The 25,712-nt window shown below is 49.4% G+C and overlaps 2 protein-coding genes across 2 annotated transcripts; both read left to right on the top strand.

The window, feature by feature from the left end:
• The first annotated feature begins 14,335 nt into the window (after positions 1-14,335).
• Positions 14,336-20,387, top strand: LOC123120902 (phosphoglycolate phosphatase 2). The gene is made up of 11 exons (XM_044540874.1): positions 14,336-14,521; positions 14,620-14,687; positions 15,589-15,681; positions 15,762-15,833; positions 17,098-17,169; positions 17,925-17,984; positions 18,080-18,132; positions 18,547-18,644; positions 18,727-18,826; positions 19,738-19,841; positions 19,939-20,387. The coding sequence occupies exons 1-11, from the start codon at positions 14,443-14,445 to the stop codon at positions 20,037-20,039; spliced, it is 900 nt and encodes a 299-aa protein (XP_044396809.1). The 5' UTR covers positions 14,336-14,442; the 3' UTR covers positions 20,040-20,387.
• A 1,450-nt stretch (positions 20,388-21,837) lies between these two features.
• Positions 21,838-24,969, top strand: LOC123120901 (uncharacterized). Its single transcript, XM_044540873.1, has 2 exons — positions 21,838-23,280; positions 24,695-24,969. Exon 1 carries the CDS (start codon positions 21,961-21,963, stop codon positions 23,254-23,256), a length of 1,296 nt encoding a protein of 431 aa, XP_044396808.1. The 5' UTR covers positions 21,838-21,960; the 3' UTR covers positions 23,257-23,280; positions 24,695-24,969.
• The last annotated feature ends 743 nt before the right edge of the window (positions 24,970-25,712 follow it).

The following is a 25,712-nucleotide window of genomic DNA, read 5'->3' as shown; positions in this document are numbered from 1 at the left end:
GTAGGGTATTACACCACAACGGTGGCCCAAACCAGTATAAATCTCATGTCTTTCTGTGTTGCGAGTTCGCCGAGTTCGTCCGCAAGATCTTAGCGAGCTAGGGCGTAGATCGGTAGGAGGGAAAGAACTTCGCGCGCACCCCAGAGTTTGAACCTTAAGGGTTTTTCCGGAACCCCATATCCGACATTTGGCGCGCCAGGTAGGGGTGCGTCGTAGCTTCTCCTCTGTCGATCTGCGTTTCGCCCTCATGGCAGGCGCCCCGCCACCGGCTCCAACGACCGGTGCTGACGACGGGGCCAGGGGGCTCCGAGCCCTGGCCCCCGCCCTTCGACAGGTGTGGTGGCCACCCAAGTTCAGGCCGGAGATGCCACCGCGCTACGACGGCGCGGCGGACCCATCAACTTTCCTGCTGGCATACGAGGAGGCCGTCCTCGAGGCCGGGGGTGACGACAAGGTCATGGCCAATTGGCTCCCCATGGCCCTCGCCGGCGAGCCACGCGCCTGGCTGCTCAACCTCCCTGGATACACGGTGGCGTCCTGGGGGAAACTCCGCGACCTCTTCACTACTCGCTACGCGGTGCCGGCGCACCACGCAGTCACGGCCCTGCTGGGCGGCTCTCAAGCACCGCCTTCAGATCGCCATGTCAAGTCGTTCCTCCGCCAGATTGGTGCCACTTCCAAGCGCCCGGGGGCTCCGCCGGGTTGGGCTGCACCGGAGGCCGACCTCACCTTCGGCTAGGACCACCCCGACTCCACCGCCGGCTCGGGCAAGCTCCCAATGCTCTGCACGCCCACCATTTGCAACGTGGCTGTCACCAAGACCCTCATCAACGGCAGAGCGGGCCTCAACTTGCTCTTCGTAGAGGCCTTCAGCCTTCTTCACGTGCCACTCGAGCGCTCAGTCTCAGCAAGCCTTTCTCAGGAGTTGGTGGCGGCACTGCCCACTCTCTAGGACAGATCTGCCTCCCCGTCACCTTCGGCACACGCGACAACTACCGCACCGAGCTGGTCGACTTCGACATCGCCCGCATCGGCCTCCCGTACAACGCCATCCTCGGGTACCCAGCTCTCGCCCAGTTCATGGCGGCGACCCATCCAGCCTACAACTCATGAAGATGCCTGGGAGCAAAGGCGTCCTCGCCATCAAGGGGGACACCAAGGAGTCCGTGACGGCACTCAAGCTCGCCCTCAAAACCGCCGCGACGGCACAGCCTGCCGACGCGGGCGCCTCCGAGCCCAAGGGAGCCATACCGACCAAGAAGAAGCAGTTGTTCACACAAGGCAAGGCGGAAACCAAGCAGGTGCCGGTCAGCGAGCACAGGCCCTTAGGAGCCACCTTTACCATAGGTGCTGGCCTCGACCCAGGGCAAGAGGAAGCATTGGTGAAGTTCTTGCGTGCAAACGAGGATATATTCGCGTGGGAACCCAATCAGCTGGTAGGAGTCCCGAGAGAGGTGATTCAGCATCATTTAAGGGTATGCCCCAATGTACGCCCCGTGAAGCAGCGAGACGGCAGTCCACTAAGAAGCAAGCATTCATCATCCAAGAGACCCGCAAGCTAGAAGCGGCGGGTGCCATTCACGAGGTTCGATATCCCGAGTGGCTGGCGAACCCTGTCGTAGTGCCGAAGAAAGGCGGGAAGGAACAGATGTGCGTCGACTTCACCAACCTTAACAAAGCCTGCACCCAATATCCGTTCCCGCTCCCACGCATCGATCAGATCGTCGACTCCACCGCCGAGTGCGACCTACTGTGCTTCCTGGACGCGTTCTCAGGATATCACCAGATTAAGATGGTGGTAGAAGATGTGGAGAAGACAGCCTTCCTGACCCCGTGTAACACCCCGGATGTAACTTTCCATATTTGTAACTCCAACTCTTGCCATTTCCGGCTATGTGTTATGATATTCCCTTCGTGGTCGGGTTTTGTCTTTCGTTTTGCATTTTGTTCATGTCATGTATTTCATATCATGTCATCATGTGCATCTCTTTTGCATACGTGTTCGTCTCATGCATCCGAGCATTTTCCCCGTTGTCCGTTTTGCAATCCGGCACTCCCACATGCACCGGCGCACCCCTCTTGTCTCTTTTCGTGAGCGGGTGTTAAACGTTCTCGGAATGGACCGAGATTTGCCAAGTGGCCTTGGTACACCACCGGTAGACCACCTGTCAAGTTTCGTTCCATTTGGAGGTCGTTTGATGCTCCAACGGTTAACCGGGTAACCGCAAAGGCCTTTTGAGTGTGCAGCCCAACACCCCTCCAAAACAGCCCAATAACCCATCTAAGCCCCCTCCATGCTCTCGGTCGTTCGATCATGATCGCGTGGGCGAAAACCGCACTCCATTTGGAGTCTCCTAGCTCCCTCTACCTATAAATAAGTGATCCCCCCGGAATTTTCGCGCAGTCAAACCCTAGCCCGCTCCCTCTCTGGCCTTCCCCGCGAACCCGCCGGCCGCCGCGACCCCGCCGCCCTCCAGCCTCGCCGCCGGCGCCCGAGCCTCCCCGAGCTCTTCTCCTCCCTCTCCGGCCGCCCTTCCTCGATCTCCGGCGAGAGTCACGGCCATCCTCGGTTCGCGTGCCCGCAAACCCTAGATCGAGGTTGACTCTTTTCCCCCTCTGTTTTCTGCTGTCCCGAAAATATCACTTTATATTGCTCTGTTCATCATGGCATATCTCATTGCATACTGCTCCGTTTCATGCGTGTGATATATCGAAATGTTCACCACGGATGCTCTTCATTTTGTTCCATTGAGCCATGCTCGTTTGAGTCCATCTTGATGCCCAAATCTCTGATACAAGAGTGCTATATGATGTTTACTGCTGTTACTTATCAGAACTTGATGTTTTGTTATTTTTGTTGCATTTGATGTGTGCATCTTATGGGCATGAGCTCTACAGGTGTTTTGATCTATGCCATGCCATCTTTACAGAGGTGTATGCCATGTATTTTTGTGATCTATGTGGTGACTAGCACAAGCATGCAAACTAGGCTTCGTGATGTTTCTGTTTTCAGGGACTTAGGATTTTGCCAAGTCTTTTACCTACTGTTATTTTGTTGCCATGTATCCATGTGGCTACAGTGAGATCCATGCTTCTTTTGGGTATGTTCCGTAAGGATGTTTTGTAGATATAGTTCTGCTATATCCATCCATGCCCCTGTTTGCAACTATGGAGTGCCCTAGCATGTCTTAATCTTGCTCTACTTTTGCTATAAAATGTTCCTGGCAGAATGTTAACATGATATTCAATTTTTCCAAGGTTGTTGTAGTTGATCCATACATGCTATGAACTTTCTCTTGTCATGGTTAGCTTTATGAACATGTCTTCTAGCTGTAGGTATTCTTGTTTTGTCATGCATTGCTTTGTGTTGAGTGAATCAAGCTCACAAAGATGCCTTCATAATTCTGTTAATGCCATGCTCTGTTTTCTGTTAAGTCTGAAACCTGTTAACGAAACTTGCTATGTTTACATGGGTGCCATCATATCTTTTGTTCCTTTTTGGCTCATGGTCAGTAAGGGACTTTTGTTCTATGGATTTACTAGATTCCTGCCATGCCTTGTGTTGCTATGATAAGTTCCTGTAGCATGTTGATTGCTTGCTCTGAACATTGCTACCTGATGCTGTTTCAGCCATGTTCAGTATTTTCACCAAGTCTGTGAAGCTGATATCTTTTGCACTTTTGCCATGCTTGTTTGAACCTGTTATTCTGTGATCTAGCCGTAGCTCAGTGTTCATCTTTTGTCAAACATCTCTTGTAGATCACTTCCATATGCATTGTTGCTTTGTTGGGGTGCTGTAGCATAGTTACTTGATATATTCTAAGTGCTATTGTGCTGTTAATCGCAGAATTGTGTCATTCTTGTTTTGCTTGCCATTTGCAAACTGTGCATCCGTTTCCGGTGATCTTTATATCGATTTCGACCGAAATCATCTCATCTTTCCAGTGGCATACTTGGTTTGCCAAGTTGATACCCTGTTCATCCTTTTTCTTCCGGAGCACGCATATGCATCGCATATCACATCTCGCATATCATGCATGTATTGCATCATGTTGCTTGTGCATTTCCCGTGATTGATTGTGGTTCCATTGCTTGTGTTCTTGCTGTGGGTAGAGCCGGGAGACGAGTTCGTGAACGAGGAACCTATTGAGTATGCTTACGAGGATCAAGCTTTCGACAACTTTGAGAACCTTGCAGGCAAGATGACCATACCCTCGAAATCACTTCTATCTTTGCTTTGCTAGTTGTTCGTTCTACTTCTATGCTGCCCTACCTACCACTTGCTATATCATGCCTCCCATATTGCCATGTCAAGCCCCTAACCATCCTTTCCTAGCAAACCATTGTTTGGCTAAGTTACCGCTTTTGCTCAGCCCTTCTTATAGCGTTGCTAGTTGCAGGTGAAGTTGAAGTTGGTTTCATGTTGGAACATGGATATTTTTGGAATATCACAATATCTCTTATTTAATTAATGCATCTATATATTTGTTAAAGGGTGGAAGGCTCGGCCTTATGCCTGGTGTTTTGTTCCACTCTTGCCGCCCTAGTTTCCGTCATACCGGTATTATGTTCCTTGAGTTTGCGTTCCTTACGCGGTTGGGTGATTTATGGGACCCCCTTGACAGTTCGCCTTGAATAAAACTCCTCCAGCAAGGCCCAACCTTGGTTTTACCATTTGCCACCTAAGCCTTCTTCCCTCGGGTTTTCGCGAGCCCGAGGGTCATCTTTATTTTAAACCCCCGGGCCAGCGCTCCTCTGAGTGTTGGTCCAACCCGTCAGCCGCCGGTGGCCACCAGGGCAACTCTGGGCTCGCCTATCGGAAGCTTGGACAATCCGGTGTGCCCTGAGAACGAGATATGTGCAGCTCCTATCGGGATTTGTCGGCACATTCGGGCGGCTTTGCTGGTCTTGTTTTACCATTGTCGAAATGTCTTGTAAACCGGGATTCCGAGACTGATCGGGTCTTCCCGGGAGAAGGTTTATCCTTCGTTGACCGCGAGAGCTTATAATGGGCTAAGTTGGGACACCCCTGCAGGGTATTATCTTTCGAAAGCCGTGCCCGCGGTTATGAGGCGGATGGGAATTTGTTAATGTCCGGTTGTAGAGAACTTGACACTTGACTTAATTAAAATACATCAACCGTGTGTGTAACCGTGATGGTCTCTTTTCGGCGGAGTCCGGGAAGTGAACACGGTTTGGGTTATGAATGAACGTAAGTAGTTTCAGGATCACTTCTTGATCATTTCTAGCTTCGCGACCGTTGCGTTGCTTCTCTTCTCGCTCTCTTTTGCGTATGTTAGCCACCATGTGCTTAGTGCTTGCTGCAGCTCTACCTCATTACCCCATCCTTTCCTATAAGCTTAAATAGTCTTGATCTCGCGGGTGTGAGATTGCTGAGTCCTCGTGACTCACAGATTCTACCAAAACAGTTGCAGGTGCCGACGATACCCGTGCAGATGACGCAATCGAGTTCGGGAGTTCGACGAGGAACGTGGTCGTTATTATGTTTCGTTTCCTGATGATCAGTTGTGGAGCTCAGTTGGGACGATCGGGGATCTAGCATTTGGGGTTATCTTATTTTCATTTGGATTTGACCGTAGTCGGTCTATGTGTGGATTTTGGATGATGTATGAATTAATTTATGTATTGTGTGAAGTGGCGATTGTAAGCCAACTCTCGTTATCCCATTCTTGTTCATTACATGGGATTGTGTGAAGATGGCCCTTCTTGCGACAATACCTACAATGCGGTTATGCCTCTAAGTCGTGCCTCGACACGTGGGAGATATAGCTGCATCATGGGTGTTACACCCCGTGTGGGGTGTACTGCTACACCTGCATGCCCTTTGGATTGCGCAACGCGGGCGCAACCTTTCAGCGACTGATGCACATCGCCTTAGGGCGACAGCTCGGAAGAAACACAGAGGCCTACGTTGACGACATCGTGGTGAAATCTCGGGAGGCGAGGACCCTGATCCAAGACCTGGAAGATCGAGCGCCTGCGCCAGGTGAACTTGCGGCTCAACCCGGAGAAGTGCGTGTTCGGCGTCCCTTCCGGCAAGCTGTTGAGCTTTCTCGTCTCCCACAGAGGGATCGAGGCGAATCCAGAGAAGATCAAGGCCATCGAGGACATGAGCCCGCCGCAGACCCTGAAGGAGATGCAGAAGTTGGCTGGTCGGGTAACTGCGTTGGGACGCTTCATCTCCAAGCTAGGGGAACGCGCCCTACCCTTCTTCAAGCTGATGACGAAGAAGGGCCCGTTCGAGTGGACCCAGGAGGCCGACCGAGCTTTTCAAGACCTCAAGAGGTACCTGACCAGCCCTCCGGTGATGGTGGCACCACGACCTCTCGAGCCCCTAGTGCTCTACCTCGCCGCTACCCCATACTCCGCCAGCGCAGCATTGGTGGCGGTTCGGGAGGAGCACCAAGCCAAGGGCGCGCCGCGCCGAGCTACAGCTGAAATGACGCAAGATCAGGAAGGCGGCGCGGGAGCCACAGCGGCGTCAACGGAAGACCAAGCTCGGCAGGACGACGTCACAGAGACCCCCGCAAGCGACCAGGCACCAGGAGTTCCACCACCTCAGGAGACGTCCGCCCCCCGCAAAACATGAGCCTCACCAACGCGTCAGCCCTTGTCGAGCACCCCGTGTATTTTGCCAGCACGGTGTTGCGGGACGCAAGGGCACGATATCCCATGCCTCAGAAGCTCCTGCTCGCACTCTTGGTGGCCTCGCGCAAGCTGCGGCATTACTTCCAGGGCCACCCCATCAAGGTCGTCTCAGCCTACCCGTTGGAGAGGGTGCTCAGGAGCCCCAATTCTGCTGGAAGGGTCGCCGAGTGGAACATCGAGTTGCAAGCATTCCAGTTAGAGTTCAGCACTACCAGGGTCATCAAGGGAGTCGCTCTCGCTGATTTTGCGGCGGAATGGACGGACGTCCTGGCGCTTGAAGTAGGCGAATACCGGTCCACCTCGCCAGGAAGTGAAGCACCAGACGGTTGGGTCATGTACTTCGATGGCGCCTTCGCGCACCAAGGCGCAGGGGCTGGAGCAGTACTCATCTCGCCCACTCAGGATAAGCTCTACTACGTCGTGCAACTCTGCTTTCCGCATGGCGAGAAGGTCTCCAACAACATCGCGGAATACGAAGGCCTCATAGCTGGCCTGAAGGCCGCGGCAGCTCTGGGGGTGAAGCGCCTTACCGTTAGAGGCGTCTCGCAGCTCCTTGCCAACTTCTCCAACAAAGTATACGAGCCGAAGGACGAGCATATGGAGGCATACCCCGCGGAGGTGCGCAAGATGGAGAAGCAGTTCTTGGGCCTGGAGCTGCAGCACGTGCCCCGGGGCACCAACAAGGAAGCCGACGACATCGCCAGGAGAGCATCCAAGCGGCAGCCACAAGAGCCCGGTGTCTTTGAGGAACGGCTCTTCAAGCCATCGGCGACACCACCACTTTCAAGCACAGCTCAGCCTCGGGAGGAACTCCCACAGCCTCCTGCCTCAGGAGCCCCAGCCTGTGGTCCGACCTCAAGAGCTCGCTTGCTCTTGGCACTCGAACCTCTGGAGGGATGCTGGACCAAGGAATTCAAGGAATATCTGATGCAAGGGGCGCTGCCGGAGAAGGAGGAGGATGTAGAGCGTGTGGTTCAGCAAGCCACGGCGTACTGCATCCAGGACGGTGAGTTGTACAGGAAGCGGCCAAACGACGTTTCCCTGCGCTGCATTTCCAGGGACTAGGGGAAGGAGCTGCTAACTGACATACACGGTGGGGACTGTGGGCACCACTCGTCATCACAGACCCTCATCGGCAAAGTATTCCCGTAGTGGGTTCTACTGGCCCACTGCGCTCAACGACGCAGCTGAGCTGGTGAGGTCCTGCGAAGCCTACCAGTTCCACGCCAAGCAGATTCATCAGCCGGCTCAGGGCCTCCAGACCATTCCGCTCACATGGCCGTTCGCGGTCTGGGGGCTGGACATCTTGGGCCCGTTCCCTCGAGCGCCTGGGGGCTACCGCTACCTCTACGTTGCCATCGACAAGTTCACCAAGTGGGCGGAAGTGGAAGCCGTCCGTACCATCCCAGCTGGCTCTGCTGTCAAGTTCATCAAGGGCCTCGTGAGCCGCTTCGGGGTCCCCAACCGCATCATCACAGATAACGGCTCGCAGTTCACTAGTAATCTCTTCAAAACCTACTGTGCTAACCTTGGAATGCAGATCTGCTACGCTTCGGTGGCGCACCCTAGGAGCAATGGTCAGGCCGAACGCGCCAACGCGGAGGTCCTGAGGGGCCTCAAGACCAGGACCTTCAAGAAGAAGCTCGAGGCCTATGGCAGGGGCTGGCACGACGAGCTCCAGTCCGTGCTGTGGTCTATCCGCACCACCGCCACCAAACCAACAGGCGAGACCCCATTCTTCCTTGTCTACGGAGCTGAAGCAGTCCTTCCTCATGAGGTTAAGCATCGCTCCGCACGGGTCATGGCGTTCGATGAAACGCAGCAGGATGCCACGCGGGGGATGGACCTCGTGTTGGGGGAGGAGCGTCGTCGCGAAGCTGCACTGAGGGCGGCAAGGTACCAGCAAGCGCTGCGGCGATACCACTGCCGCAGCATCCGCTCCAGGACGCTCGAGGTGGGCGACCTCGTCCTGAGGCGGGTCCTCTCCAGGGAAGGGCTGCACAAGCTTTCACCCATGTGGGAGGGCCTGTTCAGGGTCGTCCACGTCTCCAGGCCTGGCGCCGCGCGCCTGGAGACGCATGACGGGATACCTATCCAGAACGCCTGGAACATCCAGCACCTCCGGAAGTTCTACCCATGAATCAAGGCCCAGAGCCTGTGAAGAAAGGCCCAGAGCCTGTGAAGAAGGCCCGGTGCCTGTGAAGAATCGCCGCCCGTGACACTCTCACGTAATAATGAGTGGGGCTGTACACGCCCCGGAGTCTCAGGAGCGCCGGCCTCAGGCCCTGGGGCTCCCTCCCACGCCTAGTGGCAGCACTTAGCTCCGCGCTGGTGAGAAGACTTGAAGACTAGATTAGGTGCCAGACGCGGCTTTTCATTTGCTTTCCGTAGTTGGCTCGTTTTTCCTTAATCGAAGTTTGCTTTTGGTGTTCCTTGCTGATTCGATTCCCTTGCCTCTTACCGCATTTTCCGGCTCTGGTTCGCTCGTGTTTTCTCTCTCGCATACCTCGCGAGGGGGGCTAGGCAGGCGCCCTCGCGAGCGTTTTTCTTCTCCCTGCCTTCTCGCGAGCCACCCTCGCTCGAGCCTGAAAGCTAGCGCACCTCTCCTAATCCGTGTCCCACGGGTACCGCGATACAAAGCGCCGGGTCAAGGCTTGGGTGAACGACAAATCTCCCGACGAACTCCCTAACAAATTTTTTGCAGTTCCTGAGCAATCGCAGACCACAAGGTCAAGATGGACACGAGGAATGAACGCCTCATGAGGAGGAGGGCGCCCCGAATGCACCAGGCTAAGTTCTCTTTACGCAAAATAGCCACACAACACTGAAACAACAAGCGTAGCATATGGTTAATAAGTTATGGTTCAATACACGCCCCTCCGGGTCCATGCTGGTTTCATTTCGATGCAGGAAGGAAAAGGGGAACATAACAAAAGCGGCGGTCGCCCCTGCAGCAGTCGGCGGGGGTAGGGCCTTGGCGACGTCCCGGGTCTAGTCGGACTCCTCCTCGTGCTTCACCGATGCGCGGCGACGAGACGACCCGCTACCACCTTCGAAGCGGGCGTGGCGGCTGATCAAGGCCGCCACTGCTGGAACTGTTGCCAAGGGAGGAGCCACCATAGCCAGACGAGGCGCGGCCGGCGGGTTCGTCCTCCTCCTCGTCCCGACCATCGCCAAGGCCGAGCATCTCCTCGCCATCGTTCACCTCGGGGCAGCATCCGGCGCGCGACCGTCTTCCCCGAACACCCTCACGAAGAGGGTCGCGTCGCCGTCGAACTTGAAGTGGAGGGTGCACCGCCTGCCCAGGCCGCGCGTGCGGGTGAACGCCTGCCAACCACGGGCCAGAGCTATGTTGCCCGCGACGAAGACCTCGACCGCGACCCAAGAAGCCCGGCTGCAGCAACCGTCTGCCTGCAGCCAGAGCCCGCCTGGACCGGAGGCCGGCAGCTCGTCGGCAAAGAAGCGGGGGAGTTGGAGCCAGCTGCCGGCCGGATCCTCCGACCAGACAACGAACTCCGGCAGCATCTCTGACGCATGGAACCGCGGTCGGGGAGGCCGGGCAACCACGGCACGTCTCCTCCCGTCGACGGGACTGCCGTGACCAAAGCGACTCCTGCCGCGCACTGCGGCGCCACCCCGAGACCCGGGGGCCACGGCGGGGGTCGCGGCATGCTTACGGGGACGGCCACGTCCTCCCGAGGGGCTTTGCCCTTCTCCGCGGCGGAGAACCTCTTCGAGGGCACCACTGCTGCCTGCGGTGGGGCAAGAAGGAAGAAACAAGCGAGCAAGGAAGAGATGGGCGACGGGGGCTCCGCCCCCCTCCCCATTTATAGCGAGAGAAGGCCAACCAGTGCCTCCCACGATCACATGTAATGATGATTTTCCTTGCATGTCGCGGGGACTTGTCAAATCGAGCAGTTGCCGAGGCAACGTGGGGAAGTGGAGACGCCCACGTCCAATCAACCGCCACGCGTCAACCAAGGCCGTAGGCTTTTGGGGCCCGCGGCGCTCCGTACTTGACCTTTGGCCTCGCCTCGAAGCCAAGCCCGAGCGCACCTTGGGCCCGGGGGCTACTGTCGGCGTTCTGGGAACGGGGGTCCCCAGACTTGCCTACCTGTGGCCTACGGCGTGGCTGTGCTAGCGTGCCCATCCGGCCCATCTTCATCAACGAAGCATTCAAGACCCTCGTGAGGGGCCAAGCCTCGCGAGGCGGACGACGCGAGACCTCCTCAGGAGCGGCCTCACCAGGCTGCCTCGCGAGGAGCGGAGATATCAAGGCGGGGCAAACCTCGCGAGGCTCTCGTGACGTGAGCCATGACGATCGACACCAGGCGGGCGCCAGCGCGCGCATCGTCCTTGTTTCCTCTTTTGTGCTAATGAGGCAAGCGCGGGCGCGGAGTGCCGAGGCATCAGGCAAAGGTTTCCATATCAGTGCAACAAGACCAAGACCAGCAGGACGGAGGTCACCGTGGAGCCCAAGACAGCGTCATGACCAGAGACCTTTCGCAGGCGAAGACCGCTTTTGTCAGGATAGCTTGTACTAGCTGTCCCCTTTCAAATTGGCCGCCGTTGTTGGCTCCCTTCCCGCTCAATATTTGGGAAGAGGACCAGGGCCTCTATAAATAGGGTTAGCCACCACCAAAGGAAGCAGCTTGATCTCATCTGATCGAGAGCCTTCCCTTAGCCACACCGAACACAAGAACACCTCAACCTCAGGAGGCTGTTCTTCCCCTTGTACTGTTCTTCATAAGCCCAAGAGGCAATCCACCACCACACACTGGAGTAGGGTATTACACCACAACGGTGGCCCAAACCAGTATAAATCTCATGTCTTTCTGTGTTGCGAGTTCGTTGAGTTTGTCGCAAGATCTTAGCGAGCTAGGGCATAGATCGGAAGGAGGAAAAGAACTTCGCGCGCACCCCAGAGTTCGAACCTTAAGGGTTTTGCCGGAACCCCAGATCCGACACATTAGTCCCTCAACCAGGTTTGTCGTCAATACTCCAAAACCAACTAGGGGTGGCTCTAGATGCACTTACAGTTTGTATAGCACCGACGCGTACTAGTGATATAAGAATGCATAGGCACTCAAATTTCATTGCCTCTATTGCCATCACTTGGAGTTGCATGATCTGCATGGCTTGCTTCCTCTTCATTGGCACCGTTGGCACTATTGGAACCCAAGGTTCCTTCCATGCCATCCATGTCGCCACATCATGTCATCTCGCATGCCTCCTCCCATGGAACCACCAACGCCACCCATGCCTCCTCCCATACCACCCATGAAGCCTCCCATGCCACCTCACACGGCACTCATGAAGCCTCCCATGGCACCCACGAAGCCTTCCATGCCACCTCACATGCTGCCACCAGTGGCACCCATGTCGATACCAATGGCACCATGCCTACTCTCATGTATCCTCCCATTGACCTCTCATCACCAACACGATCTATGCTTTTTTGCTTTGCATCAAGACTACCTGCGTCCATGAACATTAGCTTTTGCTCTTGTTCAAATGTTTTGGTTTTTTCCTTCCACGGCCACATTCCTCTCCTCAGCCACATGCTTTAGCTCCCCGGGTGTCGCCAACCTCTCCTCAGATGCAACCCTCCTCTCCTCGGTCGTCGCATTTCACTCGTCGGCTGGCGACCACTCCTCCATTTCTTTGATCTTCATAGTTTTTTTCCTTTGGCCATCTCTTTTCTTGCATTCATGATGGCATCTAATGATTCCTTCATATCATTGTATTCGGCCTTCATGTCTTTTTTTGCCATTCCTTCTTCCACCAGGCTTTCTCGTATGAGAAACCGAGTTGGGAGTGGAGCTTTGTTTTCCTTCTTCGCCACTTGATACATCATCATCGTCGCCACCACCAATCATTGTTGCATTATCAACCGAGCTATTAGAGTTCTTATTAGGAACTTCACATGTCTCTCATTCTTCCACTTCTCCTCATTCTCAAGCTCCCCTCCAACAATGATGCAAGCGAATGACCTGCCTTTCTTCCTCTTTCCCCCTTTTCCTTTTCCTTTGAGCAAAGCTTGAGCAATGTTGATCTACGAATCACAATTGACAAAACAAGTTAGCCACCAATACATATGACAAAACAAGCTAGCAACTAATACACGTGACAAGATATTTGATCATCATGAGCAAAGATCACCTCGTGTCCGCCATTTGTACCATTTGGGTTGATGCGCTTAACTCGTGACAAGCACCCCGACCACTTTTGACAATCTGATGATACTGTTGACCGACGATGGCGGAGCAAAGCGGCCGATCCGTCGTTGTCACTAATGTTGTGTGCTGATATGTCTCTAACGTATCTATATTGTTTCATGCTATTATATTATAATGATTGTATGCCATTTTATATTATTTTTATGTACTAACCTATTAACTTAGTGCCTAGTGTCAGTTCTTGTCTATTTTTCTGTTTAACAGAAAAACTATACCAAACAAAGTCCAAACACGATGAAACTTTACGATGATCTTTTCTGGACCAGAAGAGACCCTGGAAGCTTCGGGGAGAGACCAGAAACCCCACGAGGGCTCCACAAGCTCAAGGAGCGCCCCTTGTAGGGGGCGCGTCACTAGCACTTGCGGGCCCCCCTAAGCACCCCATTGACCTAATCTCTGGCCTATAAATTCCTATATATTTCAAAAAACCCGAAGCGAGACTTGAAACAACTTTATCGCCACCGCAAGCCTCTGTTCTTCCATGACCCCATCTGGAGGCCTTTTCCGGTACTTTGCCGGAGGGGAACCCATTGGGGAGGCAATCTTCATCTATCTTGTTGCCTCCATGATTATGTGTGAGTAGTTCCTTCAGGACCTGCGAGTCCATGGCAATAGCTAGATGACTTTTTCTTTCTCTCTTTTGATCTTCAATACTATGCCCTCCTGTTGCGGCCTTGCTCTTCTTCGCGCGTGGGGACAACCGACGTTGGATCCTATTGCGGCCTCTTGCCGTCGGTGCCATCTATGGCTTTGGGTGAGGGGGGCCGTGCTCTTGGGAGCGACGACGTGACCCGACGCATCCTACCAGCCACGAGGACGACTTGTGGGGTTGCAAACACTTGTCGACGGACATCGAAAGCCTTCGGTTTGGTGGCGACGGCACCGAATGAGAAGTCGCGGGTGCGGCGACGAGGATGACGGGGTTGGCGGTCGGGTCAGTGGTGCCGTCCATGGCCACATGTGTGAAGTTTCCACTGGCAGTTGGGCGGTCGTGCGCTACGGGATTTGTTTTACGGCAGCAGGGTTGTCGCTGCAAAAAATTGAGGCCGTCAATTTTTTCTACAATATTTTGTAAGGGATATGGCAACAATTTTTCTTCTAAACACAAGACTTAAATCTTACTAGGCTGGTTCCACCATAAAGAATCTATCCATATGAGCTAGGCTCAGTTCGGGACATAAGTGTTAGAGTAACCTTTTTTCTTGGGTACAAATGCCTCCAAAACGGGGTTTTTCGGCAGCTGCGCATCGTATATCAGGGGATTGGATGATTTGCCCCACTTTACAACTGGTTGGATGATTTGCTCTTCGATTGTCTCAACGACAGTGGTTCCGAGCCCCACCCGGTAGCCTCTCGGGGGGGGCAAATGATCAAATGGAGAAGTAAAGTGGGGCAAAAGATCCTATTTCTTTGTTGAAGATGCTCTTACCTACTGCCACGTTCGCTGCACGTTTTTCTCGAGGATGCAGCGAATAATAATTTTCACATAGCCGGAGCGCAGAAGCAGCAGGAGCCGCCGCGAAGAAGAAAAGCCATGGCCAAAGCTCTCCTCACCGCCGACGCCGCCCGATCCCTCGTCGGCTCCGTCGACGCCTTCCTCTTCGATTGCGATGGTCTCGTGTTCATCGCCCCCCGTTTCTTCTGCTCTCGCCAGTGGATTCCTACCCCGGCCCTGCTCCCTTGATTGATTGATTTATTTTTGTTTCTTCAGGGGTGATTTGGAAAGGGGACGAGCTCATCCAAGGGGTCCCCGAGACACTGGAGTTGCTGCGAAAATTGGTATGCCGCACCGGACGTTCTGGTAGCAAGAGCACCGCTCTAATCACGAAATGGCGAACGACTTGCGCCCCCGGCCCCCTCTCATCTCTTCCTTAGTTGGTAAAACTGTAGTTAAAGCTGTGTGTCTTGTTTGGATAGGCAGTGTTAGTAGCCACTCGGATCACACCGCATCAATCTTCTCATGAGAAGATTTTTTCTAGTTTTTGCTTAATTTTTTAAGGGAAAGTTTTAGCTTAAATTGTTAACATTAGATAATCTGTATTGTAGTCTCAGCTATGATTTGGTTGCATTCAGTTGATCCTAGGGGGTAGTTTGAAATTACCAGAGAGATGGTCAAGTGCGACGGGGCCTTTTCTCGGTGTTCTTGCACTTCACAGGAGCTAGCCATGCTTACTGAAATATTGTTAAAGCATTTACTTAGCTAGATTGAAAGTCTAAAGACAGGAAGTAAACCTTGCATTTGCTCTCTTCGCAGCATCACATATTTTTTGAGCAATCATACTTAATCATTAATCTGACAAGGCTGGAAAATTTGTTATAGTAGCTAATGACTGAGCTTCCCTGTTATGTTTCAAATATCAGTAACCTCCTAGGTCTGTAACTAAATAGAAACAAATTACTCATATATGATTATTCAATATGGTGTTTGCATTACCATCGTTCTGGTTTCTCTCGTTTGTTCTTCCAACATGATAGACTGCTGGTCGAGGAATATCATAGCACCCATCTTGACCAAACAAGCACTGATAATCTTCTCTTCCACTATTAGGGCATTGATACGCTCTTTTGAATAATTTCCAGTTTTCGAAGTCCATCGCTGTATTTTGGTTGGTTGGTTCATAAATGCACCATCATGTGAAGATTCCGTAATAATGCTTTTTATTGGTTTCACTTGGTGCAGGGCAAGAAATTAGTTTTTGTAACAAACAACTCTAGGAAGTCGAGAAGGCAGTATTCAAAGAAATTCAAAACACTTGGCCTTGAAGTTACTGAGGTAGTTTTCGCTTTTCAGTACAACCATATTTCTGTGATCATTGTTTTCTGTATTGTATTGATTCGTTATCTTGTTTGTAGGAAGAGATCTTCACGTCATCATTTGCAGCAGCCATGTTCTTGAAGTTAAATAATTTTTCTCCAGAGAAGAAGGTATCGTGAAATATTTCTGCATAGGTTGATTTTCTCTTAGTAATTTTTGCATTATATACATGACTTGGAATATGCTCTATGACTGATACCCCCTCTGTTTAAGGATGGACGTTTTGGACATAGACGTAGTCTCCAACTTGCGACATTGGCCCTTAGTTTCTTTTTACATGAATATAAGAAAGAATGTATTAAGAAAATATTGTGTACTAATTTAATGATATCATTTGACCTTACCAATCTAAATAGTCTTTATAGCAGTCAGATCAAGAAGTTTGACTGTACGAGCTTCTTAATATGCCATGTTACTGTATGATTAGTTACTCTGTCATGATAAAAATATTATTATGAAACACTTCAACAGAACCATAAATTGGATCATTCGAAACAGTGATGTATGCGGGTCTATTAGAAACTTAACAACACAACAACAGCCTGCAGCATTTTACAATAAGATTGAGAAAGTTATACCAAACTTACTAAACTAGGGGACAAACCAAAAAGCACTTAGTTGAGCTGATTGTTCTTCCTTTATACTCCCTCCGTTCCTAAATATTTGTCTTTCTAGAGATTTCAACAAGTGACTACATACGGAGCAAAATGAGTGAATCTACACTCTAAAATATGTCTATATACATCCGTATGTGGTAGTCCATTTGAAATCTCTAAAAAGACAAATATTTAGGAACGGAGGGAGTACAAAACAATATGATGCGTATTACCAATGGTTACATGAAAATTCCAGTTTATGTCTAGCCATTTGCTATCCTAAATTTTAAGAGGTCGAGTTTCCCTTTGCTGTTTGCAGAAGGACTGTCTCTAGCTCTTGACTACATCTGGCTTAACTAGTAAAAGTTTCTCTTATCTTATATAATAAAGAACTGGTATTCATTGCTCTGTGCAGTTAAAGATGGGATCCAAGCTGTTCTGTTTGCTTGTTTCCTATAATCTGTGGTTTATGAGCTTTACAGAAAGATATCAACATGAACATAATTTCCCTTGGCACACAATTTAAGAAGCTTGACCAAATTCAGTTGCTAGTTCAACTCTATCCAGTATTCTGGTTGCACTTCTAGTTCCTTGCACTATTTCCATGTGTTATTTTATGTTTCCGTTCTGATACCAATGCTCCTGATATTTGGGCATTTGTCATTTTGCTTAATCTGCTACCTATTGTATTATTTGCCGCAAAATGGTATTTAACGAATGTCATGCCTTAATTTTCCACTATTAAAATACCGATTACTGTTGAAACTTCATCTTGAAGGTTTATGTTGTTGGTGAGGATGGCATCTTGGACGAGCTCAAGTTAGCTGGCTTTGAATGTTTTGGTGGTCCGGTATGTATGTCATGCTTGGTCTCCCCCTAATTACATGTTCTCTGACCATCTGTTACCTTTTCTATTCCATTTGCAAGTTTGTGGTTCGGGTCCTCTAGTTTCACCATGATGTCCTGTTTTTCTGTTTTTTAAAATAAAATAAAATGATGTCCTGTTTTTCTTGATACATCCAAGTTATGCTAGTTATTATTCAAAAAATAAATGAAGCTTCTCACTTGTGTTTTCTTGAACTTCTTTACTAAACTAAAGATGAACAAATATATTATTGGAGTGAGAAGATTGATAGTTCTAATGGTTCATCTATACAATTAGACCATGGATCATGTGTGAATATTTCCTACATTGATGTATCATAATGCTCTGTTTCTTCGGCTTATTGTGAAAAAGTCAGTAGGAACAAAGTTCCTCGTTGCATGGGACATTTGCTGTATGATTGGCCACTTCTGGGTGCAGCATGCCATTTACTATGGTTTTCAATATCGAGGGCAACAGTCATTTTGGACGAATCACCTATATCTGAAATAAAATAGTCACACGCAGTTGAGTTTACAACAGATACAGTTGCAAAAACATTCCAAGCAATACCAAGACAAGTATTCCAAACCATAGAGCCAAACAAGACAATTTTATTGCAATATTTTGAATTATTTCTATCCATCAATAAGGGAGACTTTCCAAAGGCTTGAAAACATCAGTTCACCTTAAGGATATATTACCTTTGTTTTGCCTTCCAAAACTGATGTTGTTTTCTGTAGGAGGATGGCAAGAAAAACATAATGTTGGAGGCGAACTTCTACTTTGACCACGACAAAAATGTAATGCCAAACCTGTTTATCAAATTTAATTTCCAATCACCTTTCATTGAAATATTAAACCACCGTGGTCTAAGATAAATGAATCCCCCTTCCAGGTTGGAGCTGTCGTTGTTGGACTTGATCAGTACTTCAACTATTACAAAATGCAGTAAGGCCTCTTATCTTGTTTAATCTTATTTGTTGCTTGCAACCAGAAGAATCGTATTAGTATACTTGTACAATTGTTATTTTCCATGCTGATTGCAAGGTCTTTTTTGCTGCCGAACTTCACATCTGTCTCCTGCAATTTCTAATTAGCTGTTTGCAAGTTTATCAAGAGCATATTTAAGATATTATTCTCCAGAAGTTATAATCATAGCATACTCTAACCAAACATGTTTCTTATTTGATAACTTGATGCATGCCATCTCACAGCCCCAGTTTCCCATTATTGTTGGCAGAAATGTAACCTTGTGACTACATTTAAAGTTGGAGCGCTGCAGTCTTTCTTCCATGATACAACCTCGTCCTTTGAACTTTCTGTGGTTTTCTGCAAGGGTCAAACATAATGGTGTTCTTGCAGGTATGCAAGCTTGTGTATTCGTGAGAATCCAGGCTGCCTTTTCATTGCGACCAACCGTGACCCTACTGGACATATGACATCCGCCCAAGAATGGCCAGGTTTTTCTATCCAGAAATGTCAAATTTTGATTTTAGGAGCTTCTATTGTACCAGTTCATTTTCTGATTGCCTTGAGTTTCAGGAGCTGGAACTATGGTTGCTGCAGTAAGTTGCTCGGTGCAGAAAGAGCCTATTGTTGTTGGAAAACCTTCAAGCTTTTTGATGGACTTCCTATTGAAAAGGTCTGCAAACTGCACACATAAGAAAAATATAATTTGCTTGTTACTAAAATGTGTACTAAATAGGGATATCATGAAATCATCTATAGGATTATTCTTATGTACAATGGCTGTAAATAAGTAGGTAATACTGATGCATCTGGAGAAATAAATCCATGCAAACTAAATGAGGGTTTCTCACAACAAATTGCCCAAACATATGTTCCGAGGCACTGTTATTTGGAGCTCATGCAGTCCTTCGATTGGAAATTTTATATGAATGGGTACTAATAAGTATTTGTTGTTTTGGAACAATAGCATTTAATATTGTTTCTACGGAAGTTTTGTTAAGTCTTAGATACTATACCAACACACTTTGGTTTCCTGCAAACACTAAGTCTACATAAGAGTTCATGTTAATCTCTCAGTTACGTCCAACCGACGGATTGCATTAGCTACAAACACCGCCTAAGATATGTTTGGACGGATTGTTGCGAAAACCCCTCATTTAGCTTACATTTGATTTGTTTCTCCAGAGAGGGAAGGAGTGGGTGAGTGGTGTAGATAATCACAACTCTTCATTTCTTAGTAGTGCAGGAGCTCCTGAACTCTTCGACTGTACACAGTTTCTTGCATGGTTGCATATATAGTCAGCTTCATAATGTTCTGAAGTATGCATCTTCTAGATTTCTTGAAAGTATCATCCTCATTACATCTGTACTGAACATGAAGTGCACATCTCAAATGAAAAGAAAATATCTAATTTCCTATACAAACTATCCTTCGTGCACATCCTCGTCTTGGTAAACATTTCGTTGGCGGGCAACGCTCATACAGCAGTTGACGATGGGATAACAGTTACACTGTTTTTTATATTTATCTGAATTTTCTGTTTAGAATTTATCTGTAAATCCTCGCTGTTTGTACTGTTACAGCTTCAATTTGGAAACGTCGAGAATGTGCATGGTTGGTGACAGACTAGACACAGACATACTATTTGGCCAGAATACTGGTTGCAAGACCCTCCTTGTTCTGTCAGGCGAGGAACTTTTGCCCTTTCTCATATGTGTTGAACAATCTCGTACTCGTGTTTACTGAAAGTGCTCAAATGCCTTGGACCTGCGTTGCATTTTCAGGTGTGACTACCTTACCAGACCTTCAGGATGCCTCAAATACCATCCATCCAGATCTTTACACAAACTCTGTGCACGATCTCGTCAAGTTGCTGCAGCAATAACCTTGGACTTGGTAATTGGTACTACAGATGCAGCTCGAGTCCTGACTACAGCACCAGCAATAATCTCCGGGACACTTTCTATGTCACCTAACAAAATTTTACGTGAACTGCGTATTTGATTCTGTTGGGTTATATAATCTATTCTTTGGGTAGCTTCTTGGTAGCTACCCTGGCCTGTATTTGTAGACCACTTCAACTCAATCTAACTACTGCCATTTACAAGTCACACAGCAGCATATATTTATCATGGCATTGTTAAAACTTCAAGTGGGACAATGGAATCACATGTCAGTCTTGAAATGTATGGAACTGAACAGTTTTGTTTCATAAGTTTATTCAACTGTGGCACCAATCATTTCAATCTCTAAGATTGGCCGATAATGAGTCTAATTATATTTGGGCTATGTGACCCAAAGCTAATACCATGGATTTTTATTCATAAGTATTTTCTAGTGCTATCATTTTTGTGTCATGTAACTTGCGTTTATTGATGTAATTGTTGAATAAACCTGAATACTAGAATGTGATTGCATAAATGCCTCAACCCACTTCGTCCCGGTGGCATTAACTTCGTTCAAACTGCCATTAGCTTTCTTGAATGTGATCAATGCTGCACGACGTAAGTCCTGCCACCCCAGCGTATCAACATAGCCTACTGCTAAGACCAGGGGGTGTGTGTGTGCTTATTACACATACAATTATAGTGGTCGCCTCATCGGTGTCGAGCTCACCCACCCCCCTCCGCACACCCTTCCCCATCTACTATTCTTCTTCCTTCTCATTCCCCTTCCTCTCCTTCTCCCACCTCCCATTGCTCATCTCCCCTCCTTTAATCCGACATCCATTGAGTGTAGGGATCAAAAATTTGATATGTAGATTTTCCGTTGAGAAAAAGTCAAAATGGGTGTATATACATATAAAAATATGTACAAAATTTGAGCTATAAATATTGTCCATCCATTTTGTAATATAAGACGTATTTTGAATTCATTGAGCTAGAATTTTAGCAACAATTTACTTATCTGTATTGGCTCATCGGTTCATGTGGCACTCTTTTTGAAAAATAAGGAGGGAGGAGGTGAACATATTTTTACTTAAGCTGCTTATAAGGCTAATAGGATCTGCTACAAGGGTGTTTATGAAGGGAGGGGGTTGCAAACAGGGAAAGCACAAACAAAATTGGGGTGACACCGGAAAAATCTTGATCCATGCCTCTAGGATAGTTCTACAAATGAAGTGCGAGCAGCGCCAACACCACGGAAGGACATCCTCGACAATGTTTATTGGGACGACATTAGGCATCGGTTGATGCGTCGAAAGACCATGACGCCACGGCTCTTCCAAGCCCCCGAATAGCATCGAGATAAGGGCGGTGGAGAGCAGGCACGGAGGGGACAACCTCAGTAGCCCAAAAATCACCAATGCAGGAGGTATGCGGCAAAGCACCACTGAGAACCACACTCCAGACACTTGAGCACCGTGCGCTCGACGTGGTAGGAAATTGATGTTATCATGTTCGTATGTGAGATAGTGAAAAAAAAAACTTACTCATGGCTGAATCACCTAAATCCCTAAATCCACACGCAGTAATTATTAGTCAAATTTGTCAGGCATTTCCATTGTTATTATAAACGGCAAGAGAGTATCTGGTTGCATTCTTTCTGTTTTTGAAAAGAAAAAGAAAGATAAGCGTGTAAAATAAGCTACGTATGTAAACTTCGAAAATACAATTGCATTTCGAAAACCAATTCTAAAATGTTCAAATCTGTCCACCCCTTTCATCTCCCCATTTCATCCTTCCCCCGGAGCAGAGCGTGCCTTTTCCGCTGCTTTCGGGGACTCCGATCTGCTCCCTCTCCAGAAACCCTCCTCTGCCAGACCGCTCCACCACAAGTACACCACCGCCAGTCCGCCACCGCCAATGGCGCCGAAGACTGGGAAGAAGAGGGGCGGACGCAAGCCCAAGCCCAAGCCCAAACCCAAACCCAAAACCCCATCTTCCTCTAGCTCGCCGACCTCGGTCCTGCCGCCACCGCCGACGGAGACGAAGGCGGCCGACGTCCTCACCGGGGACGTGCTCCGCAACGTCCTCCGCCGCCTCTCCCTCGTCGACCTCCTCCGCGCCGCCCTCGCCTGCCACTACTGGCGCCGCGCCGCCTCCCGCTGCCTCCCCCGCGCCCCTCCCCTCCTCGGCTACTTCCATCACCCCGTCAAAACCTGCCTCCCGCCGCCCGTCAAGCAGAAGCACCAACCCCTCCAAGACGCCGTCTTCGTCCCCCTCGGCTCCTCCTCCCCGCTCAGCTCCCTCGATTTCGCCCCGGGCGCCTCCCGCTACAAGCTCTACGACTCTCTCCAGGGCCTCCTGCTCCTCGAGCCGACCGCGGCGCTCCCCGGGGGGATCCTCCCGCGCTTCCTCGTCCTCGACCCGGCCACCCGCCGCCGCGCGCTCCTCCGGCCGCCGCCGCGATCCACGGTGCCCGATGACCGCCTCTGGCGCAGCTCCAGGTTCTACATCGGCTCCGCGCTTCTCTCCCGCGCGCACCCGAGCAAGCTCTGCTTCGAGGTCGTCTGCTTCGCCATCGACGACGGGCACCCGCGCGCCTGGGTCGCGTCCGTCGACGAGGGCCAGTGCCGCTGGCGCGCGCTCCCGCGGGCCGTGGACGTCGAGGTCGAATTCGAGCCCTGGTGCTTCGAGCGACGCTGCGTGCACGCCGCCGGGAAGCTCTATTGGCACATCTGCAACTCGGGTCGCGTGCTCGTGCTAGACCCTTCCACACTGCACTTCTCTTACATGCTGGCGCCGGCCGCACTGTCGGACCACTTCAGCAAGTACCGCGTCGGGGAGATGCCGGAGGACGGGCAGCTCTGCATCGCGACCGTGGAGAACCAGATGATGCAGCTCTGGGTGCGTGGGGAGACCAGGTGGAGCGACAATGGGTGGCATCTTGAGAGGGAGATGAACCTTAGCAAGTTGTACGACGCACTGCCGGGCGTGCCCAGGGACAGGAGGGCCAGGTCGGCGAGCATCATGCTCACCGACATGGACGCCGGGCGCACAGGGAAGCTGTTCATCCAGATGCTGGGCTATGGGCGCTACTCGTTCGATCTCAAGACTTGCAAGCTGGAGCGCCTGGCGATGGAGGATGGCAAAGAGTACGGGGACCCCATCTTCGCCTACTCCCTGGCATGGCCGCCTGCCTTCCTGGCTGAAGCGTAATGGCTTGACGAATTTTGGCCATTTGTAAGATCTTCCTTCCCTCTTCATGTCATTTTTTCCCAGTGATATTGCTTGATAAAATGCCTACCCGCTCGAAAACATTTTCATATATGTGTTTGCGTTTAAGGTTTAACTAGTTTGTTGCATGTGTATAAATGCATCAGCTTTACTAGGCTAATAGCGTTTGGAAGCACAAGCGTATCCGTTAGTAATAGGACCTGTAATGTTCTAAGCATTTCTTCCCACGCGGCGAGGAATGAGAAGTCACTATTCCAAAATGGAAGTTTGTTTAGCAGTTCTTATATATCTTACCACACCGCCTTCCTTACTTCTTGTTAGTTAGAGATAATATATTCTGGTGGTAGAAGAGCTAATAACATGCTTTGATCATCCTGTTCTGATTACTTCCTGAAGCTTGCCGGTAATTGGCGATTCATCTTTACATTAACTTGAAAGCACTTTACTGATGAAGTTTGATGGCATCATGGCACTATATCCCTTCAATTATGGTCCCTTTAAGCATTATTTAGCACGCGGGAAGTAAAGTTCGCACCAATGCCAACATAATGTTCATTTGTTTACCTTCGCAACTTTTACTTGGGTTGCATTGAGTTTCAGCACACATTCCACCTGTTCTTGTTTTAAGTTGTCATAGGTCACTTTTAACTTACCTTCAGAATTCCAAGGTGATTGCCAAATTGATTGAGTTGAAGTTAGATTTTATACAAAAATTTCTAGGATTTGTTATGCAAATCTTTTCACTTGTAATTTTCATGGTGATTCCTCATTTTTTTTGTCATGGTCCTTATCTGATAGAATGAAGGAAACAAATATTGCTAGTATTTGTTATGCAATGTGACCCAGAACAGATTTGAGGTTAAAATAGCTGAAAATACCCACGAACCGCCTCATTTTAAACTTACCTTAATTTTCTTTTCTTCTCTTTCTTTGACTTTTTTTGGCGGTGGGTTGGGTCATATTTATTCTTAAGTTCTGTAGTGGCACAACCAATTTCCCCCCTTCCATTAGGCGATGTTTATGGTTGACAAGGATACTGCTTGTTCTTTCGAGTTGTTTTTCTCAAATTGACCGTTAGAAGGCCAAAGAAACCTCTAACTCTAAGGGATACTATTGGTGTTCATGTGATTATTTGTGTGTTCTTCATCATCCTGCTACTTATTAAGCACTTTGTAGTTCATTGCATGCAGTCAGTAGATGCTTTCAGCTCCCACGCTATGTACCTATTTTGTCTGGGGATTTGGAAGCCCATTTGACGCAGTTTCGCTGTTCATAGTTGTCACTTTTTTTTCCGATAAAGTTCATAGTTGTCTCTATTTCTCAGTTCATCTGAATATACAATCTTTTATCTTTCGGTTAAGTATTTTACCAGCAGCTCAGCTCATTTGCTCACAAAATTACACAAATGGCTATGATTCAGGGCGTTGACTACGTTCCAAGACTTTGTTCGAAGTCAGCTCACATGCTTCCATTTCTGGTGACTACTCACCACTGCGCCTGAGTGATGTCCCCCTTCCATTCAGCACGAATTCGAAGGCTACCTTATTTTCTCTATGAAACTGTTATAAGCAATGTCGCCGCCATGCTATCCGAGCATCTTTTGGACTCGATGATGTTCTGAAGACGCATCAATTTGTGCTGATCTTTCAGTCATGGTTTTGCTTGCTGCGAGTGGTACTTATCGCTGTTTGACTACCGCATTTCTTCTCCCATGCTTGTTAATTTTTGTGTCATGTGATGATCAAACCAATGGCGTGAATTTGTATGTGCTGCGTGTGAGATCGCTCCCACTCTTGAATCTAGCTAGTGCTCCTGCCAAAAAAAATAAAAAATCTAGCTAGTGCAACTCAACCACATTTGCCTTTTCTTGTGCGAACAAGTAGTAATGCTCATGCTTTATCTAATGACACCATGCAGTAATGCGAATCTGAAAATGACGAACCGCTTCTATTCTGATAGAAAATCTTTCTTGCAAGTGTAACTTTACTGGTGAAGCCGTGCTAATTGTATTCATCGTATATCGTCTTTGTACAAGCTCCTGGTGTTGCCAGGAGGTAGGTTTCCCATTTCGTCAAAGTGTAATAGCTGCGGTCGCCACTTGCCAGACCTGACAAAAGGCAAAGGCTTCCTTGTCTGGCAAATTTGATAAATTTGACCTATAATCGAAATCAAATCATAGAATGAACTGTCCGTAAAACTATTTCATGCGGCTGACCCTTGGCGCCTAACTCTCAGGTGCTGCACTAGTGCAACGCCCAGGAGCTAGGCGCTGCACTGTGTAGTGTGGCGCCTAGCTCTCAGGCGCCGCACGCTGACTTGGGCACATATGGGTGCGACGCTGGCCGTGTAGCGCCTATCTGGGAGGCGTTGCACAGTAGGGTGTGGCGCCGGCGTGGCGGGCGCTACACAAAAGGGTCAGGGGAGTGAAATAGTTTCGC

The sequence above is a fragment of the Triticum aestivum genome, chromosome 5D (assembly GCF_018294505.1).
Source record: "Triticum aestivum cultivar Chinese Spring chromosome 5D, IWGSC CS RefSeq v2.1, whole genome shotgun sequence".
NCBI classification, from domain to species: Eukaryota; Viridiplantae; Streptophyta; class Magnoliopsida; order Poales; family Poaceae; genus Triticum; species Triticum aestivum.
The sequence above is the reverse complement of the archived record's forward strand: the minus strand, read 5'-3'. Positions and strand labels throughout refer to the sequence as shown.